A 5,818-nucleotide genomic window follows, 5' to 3' on the forward strand; every position below is an offset into this window, starting at 1 on the left:
CGCGGGGGGGGGGGGGGGGGGGGCTGCCACTCCAGGGAGGCTCTGACAGGTCTCTGCCTCGCTGGCTGCCAGAGTTGGAAGGGATGTGGAGAAGGCAGCAAGAAGAGGGAGGGCCCTGGGCTTTGCCGGGTTTTCATCACTGCCCAGCTTCTCCGGGATGATTTTGGGGTGACGCTGTTGCCAAGCCAGTGGGGTTCCTCCTCGTGGGGTGCTCTGGCTCTGTTCGCTCGGGCCCAGCCTGCAGAAACGCCGAGCAGCCGCAGTGGCAGCCGGAGCTGGAGCAAATCCTGGGACGTGCTACGGAATACCCAGGATTCAGCCCATCCGTGCCTTCGGCGCAGGACTGACCATCAGCGGCCGTCTTCTCGGCTAACGCGATCCCTGATCTCCGAGCGGAGCTGGGATGAGCTGTTTGCTGCTCGCTGGGATGTTGCTCCAGCTCCGAGTGCTGGAGCCGGGCTGGGGGGAGTGTGGGGGGGATTAGCACTTGTGTGCTCAGTGCAGGCTTTGGACAGACTTGTAAGCAGTGTCTCCGAGCCACGCAATCAGCCGTTGGGAGCAAGGAGAGGCTGGACTTCGGTGCCCATTCCCGAAGCGGTGCTGCCTCCCGTGGAACGGGGCCAGGAGGCTGTGGGAATCACAGGGAGCACAGGCTTGTTCAAGCAGTTGCTTAAATTCGTGGCGCTTTATAACCTCTCTCTCATTAAGGCTTGTTTTCTTTTTTTTGGTGGGGTTGGCTGAATTCTGTCAGATTTTGCATGCCACTGTCCTCCGAGAGCTTCCCAGTCATGCATTAAGCAGCGTGACTAACGCCTCTCTCATGTGGTTCAGTCTCTCTCACACTCTCCCCGTAGGGAGAATTGTGTGTGCGGAGGAATAGTTGTTTTGGGAGGGGTTTTTATTTTTAAGTGCTCTGTGCTCTGCCAGCAGGTTGGAAAAAGGTGCCTGGCACCAGAGAAGAAAGTGTGGGATGGTCCTTAGATCCCATGGGAAAATAGCCTGGTGCCTTGGACTGGCCCCTGGGAAGCCTGTGTCTCCTGCACAGACGTGCTTGTGGAGGCTTCCTCCCCCTCCTCCTCCTCCTCCTCCTCCCCGTCCTCCTCCTTCTCCTCCTCTTCACACCCAGCTCTGGGCTCTCATGTCTGCGCTGTGTCATTCACACCCCTGGGTGCCAAGCAGGATTCCTGACGCTGCTGATTCCTTATCCTGCCGAGCCCAGGGCCCCTCAGGTTCCCAGCCCCTCTTCTCCTCCAGCCGCCCTGCTCTGGAGGGTTCCTTCCTTCACCTGCAGGAATGGGACTTGGGTTCAGACTCCAGCCCTGTTTTTGGAGCAGAAATCCTGGGTGCTGGGCACCTTTGGGTGACGCCCTTCCTCCTCCAGGCTGGCACAGGGCTCCTGGCATTTCCAGCTGCTGGGCCCTCCCTCAGCCATGTGAGGCATCAGCACTGCCTTGAGACTTTCCCCTTTCCCTGTGCTCTTTCACCTCGCACCAGGGCTTAGTCAGGATGTGGCTACGTCACCAGCACCAGGGCCCAGCCCAGTGCAAACAGCCCAGTGCAAACAGCCCAGCAGCGGGCACAGCCCCTCTCCCAGCCCCGGCATCCTCCAGGAGCCCCTTCCCAACAGCTGGAGCTGCCCATCTTCCTGTCCTCACTCACAGCCGTTCCCAACACAGGGGTGCTGGAGCTCGGGGCAGCTTCACCTCATGGAGGCAGCTGGATGTGGGGGGTCTGGTGTGAGCGCACACCGGGGGTGTGGCAGACACGAGTGTGACCCAGGTGCCAGTGCCCCCGCACGGGTGACATCACACACGTGCACAGGCGGCGGCGCCAGGGCATGCGCACACGCGGGCACACGCGTTGTGTGGGGCACGCACACGTGCAGGAGCTCGAGCTCACACCTGGGGTAAGGATGTGCTCCTTGTCCTGTGTGACACACCTGCACACCCTGCCAGGGCACAGGTGTGCTCTGTGTGTGTGTGACACGCCTGCACACCCTGCCAGGGCACAGGTGTGCTCTGTGTGTGTGTGACACGCCTGCACACCCTGCCAGGGCACAGGTGTGCTCTGTGTGTGTGTGACACGCCTGCACACCCTGCCAGGGCACAGGTGTGCTCTGTGTGTGTGTGACACGCCTGCACACCCTGCCAGGGCACAGGTGTGCTCTGTGTGTGTGTGACACGCCTGCACACCCTGCCAGGGCACAGGTGTGCTCTGTGTGTGTGTGACACGCCTGCACACCCTGCCAGGGCACAGGTGTGCTCTGTGTGTGTGTGACACGCCTGCACACCCTGCCAGGGCACAGGTGTGCTCTGTGTGTGTGTGACACGCCTGCACACCCTGCCAGGGCACAGGTGTGCTCTGTGTGTGTGTGACACGCCTGCACACCCTGCCAGGGCACAGGTGTGCTCTGTGTGTGTGTGACACGCCTGCACACCCTGCCAGGGCACAGGTGTGCTCTGTGTGTGTGTGACACGCCTGCACACCCTGCCAGGGCACAGGTGTGCTCTGTGTGTGTGTGACACGCCTGCACACCCTGCCAGGGCACAGGTGTGCTCTGTGTGTGTGTGACACGCCTGCACACCCTGCCAGGGCACAGGTGTGCTCTGTGTGTGTGTGACACGCCTGCACACCCTGCCAGGGCACAGGTGTGCTCTGTGTGTGTGTGACACGCCTGCACACCCTGCCAGGGCACAGGTGTGCTCTGTGTGTGTGTGACACGCTGCACACCCTGCCAGGGCACAGCTGTGCCCTTTCCTACGGACACATGGCCGTGCTCTGGGCAGGTGCACACCCCCGGAATGCTCACAGTGCACACCCAGCACAGACACACGCGTGTGTGCACACACTCCCTGTGTTGATGCAGAGATCTGTTGTGTTTCTGCTCGGCTCCTGAGCTCCTCCATCCTCAGCTTGGTCCAAGGATGGAAGAGGTCTTGCTCTCCTCATGCCTTCCTCCCTGAGTCACACATCCCAGCGCCGGTGAGGGCAGTTCTGCACGGCCTCAGCCAGCTGGGAATGGCTCTGCTCTGCACAAAGGAAGTGGCAGGACAAGGGAGAAGAGGCGAGCTTGGCTTCAGGGCCACCGTTTCCTCTCCAGACCCGGAGATGTATTTTCACTGTGGAGGCAGAGCTCATCTCTTCCATGTCCCCACATCCATGGGCAAGAAGAGAGGTGGAAGGACCGGGAGCTGTTGGCTTGTGGGAAGTACCGAGGAGGACAGTGCAGGGTGCTCCACTTGCTGATGATCCATACAATGCCAGGCTAACCAGGAGCTGGGCACTTGCTGCGTGGCACCACTGAGGGGGATGGGGATGGAGCGCTTGCCCATGGAGCGTTTGCTTACCCTTGGGTGCAGAGTATGGACAGAGGGAGCGATGGGAGCGGTGAGAGGAGGGTGATGCTGCGGGGCCTTGGCAGATGTTTGCGGGTGTTAATTTTAGGGCACCCAATCCCTGGGTTTTTGGGTGCCGGCGAGCTGCGTTGAACCCCTTTACGCTCACAGCTCAGCAGAAGCTGCGTGGGTGCTCCTGGACCCTGGAGGAGGAAAATGTGTTCCCAGAACGGAAACCAGGGGACGGGAAAGCTGGTGGCCAAGCCCAGCAGCTATCAGGGGCTTGGTGGCAAGGCATGTGGCTTGGCACAGGAGGGGACAGTCTGTGGGGCTGGCGGTATGCCTGGCACGGCCTGGGCAGTGTGTGGGCACAGGGAGGAGGTGCCAGTGGCAGGGGCAGCGGTGCAGGGGTGCAGCAGTGCAGGGGTGTCTCTGCAATGCAGGGGGGCAGTGCTCCTGGCACCGCCGCTGCAGCAGCGGGGTGGGCACTGGCACGGGGTGGGCACCCAGTGTGTGCCATGTCCCAGACTGGAGTGGGAGGGAATGGGAAGGAACAGTGTGTCTGCAGTGAGGAAGGGAACAGGAGCCGCTGGCGCAGGGTGTGGGGTTGCCTAGTGACTGTGCAGCGAGGGGGATGCTGCGCTGCCGTTGCAGTGCGCCGGGGCTGGGCACTGCCAGGGGCTGCCCGGGGGGTTCCTGCACTGCAGCGCAGCCTGGGCAGGGACCCGGTGTCCCTCGGAGTGCCAGGGGCACCGGGAGCAGCAGTGCTCCACAGGCAGTGCAGGAGGGATGAGGCACAGGGCCCCTGCATCCCTGCAGTGCCGGGTGGGTGGTGCCTCTGTACCTCGCAGTGCGAGGCTGGCAGTGCCACTGTGCTGGCAGTGCGGCGAGGGCAGTGCTGCTTTGTCCCTGCCACAGCGGTGCCCCACGGCCCTGCAGTGCTGAGGGGTGGCAGCCCTGTATCCCTGCAGCGTCCCATGGCCCTGCAGTGGTGGAGGGGTGCAGTTCCTGCAGTGCGGGCAGTGCCCTGCAGCCCTGCAGTGCTGGGCGGGTGACAGTGCTGTGTTCCTGCAGTGTCCTGTGTCCCCAGAGTGATGGCTGCTGCGGGTCCTGCCGGGCAGGCAGTGATGGATGGGAGGGAGCTGTGTGCTGCCAGTGCCCCGTGTCCCTGCAGTGCTGGGGGCATGGCAGCCCTGCCTCCCTGCTGTGCCCCGTGTCCCTGGGTGGGTGTCAGCCCTGTGTCCCTTCAGTGTCTCATGTCCCCGCAGTGCCAGATGGGTGTCAGCCCCACATCCCCGCGGAGCAGGCAGAGCTCCCCGTTTGGTGCTCCCGTTTCTGCAGTCCTGGCAGCTGCATGCAGTGCCTGTGTGTCCCTGCCGTGCGTGGCAGGCAGTGCCCCTGCACTGGTGGCACACAATGCTGGGTGGGTGTCAGCCCTGTGTCCCTTCAGTGTCTCATGTCCCCGCAGTGCCAGATGGGTGTCAGCCCCACATCCCCGCGGAGCAGGCAGAGCTCCCCGTTTGGTGCTCCCGTTTCTGCAGTCCTGGCAGCTGCATGCAGTGCCTGTGTGTCCCTGCCGTGCGTGGCAGGCAGTGCCCCTGCACTGGTGGCACACAATGCTCCTGTGTTTGGGTGGTGAGAAGCTGTCTCGGAGCCTGGCCGGCTCCCATCGGGTTGTTGGCAGCAGGCTGCCTGCAGTCCACCCTGTTAGTGTGCCTCGTTGGGTCTAATTACAGTTGGTGTGGTGACGAAGAGGGTGGACAGTGGCAGGAGTGGCTTCCTGCAAGTGACAGGGCTGAGGTTTCAATGATGGGTTACTCACTCCAGCAGGGCGTTGCAGGAACTTTGCAAGCCGAGACGGGTCTTTCAGGGCACTGGAGGCTGCCAGGAGCCCTCGGCTGGGCCAGCCCCAGCAGCCCCTTCCCTTTGGGAGCTGTGCCAGGACCATGTGCAGCCCCACATGGTGCAGTGGGATAAGCCAGGGAAGTGGGCTGGTCCCTAACCTCCAGTGTCTGTGTCTCCTCCAGCTCCCCTGCAGCGCAGGATGAACTCGCTGGCATCCTGCCTGGGCCTGTGGCTCCTCTGCCAGCTCCCTGCCCTGGCCTCGGGGACACGTGCGGTCTACAAAGTGCAGGAGGAACAACCCCCCAACAGCCTCATAGGGAGCCTGGCCTCCGACTATGGCTTACCGGACATGGGGCATCTCTACAAGCTGGAAGTGGGGGCCCCGTACCTCCGTGTGGATGGCAAGACTGGGGACATCTACACCACAGAGACCTCCATCGACCGGGAGAACCTGCGGGAGTGCCAGCACCTCCTGCCCGGAGAGCCCTGCTTCCTGGAGTTCGAGGTGTCCATCACTAACCTGAACGCCAACAGCAGCCCGCGCCTGCTCGAGGGGCAGATCGAGGTGCTGGATATCAATGACAACACCCCCAATTTCGCCTCGCCCGTCCTCACCCTCTCCATCCCCCAAAACACCA

General features: G+C 62.7%; 1 protein-coding gene across 2 annotated transcripts in view; it reads left to right on the forward strand.

Moving 5' to 3' along the window:
• The window catches only part of PCDH1 (protocadherin 1), a 28,888-nt gene that overhangs the window by 17,483 nt on the left and 5,587 nt on the right, over positions 1–5,818 (forward strand). Inside the window, exon 2 of one of the 2 annotated variants that reach the window (XM_017733393.1) lies at positions 3,183–3,190. In XM_017733393.1, the coding sequence (XP_017588882.1) occupies positions 3,183–3,190 (8 nt within the window). Of the gene's footprint in view, positions 1–3,182; positions 3,191–5,362; positions 5,817–5,818 lie in introns of both variants that reach the window. The other variant, XM_017733394.1, reaches the window with a different exon arrangement.

The sequence above is a fragment of the Corvus brachyrhynchos genome, unplaced genomic scaffold, assembly GCF_000691975.1.
Source record: "Corvus brachyrhynchos isolate BGI_N302 unplaced genomic scaffold, ASM69197v1 scaffold545, whole genome shotgun sequence".
In the NCBI taxonomy this organism is placed as follows: Eukaryota; Metazoa; Chordata; class Aves; order Passeriformes; family Corvidae; genus Corvus; species Corvus brachyrhynchos.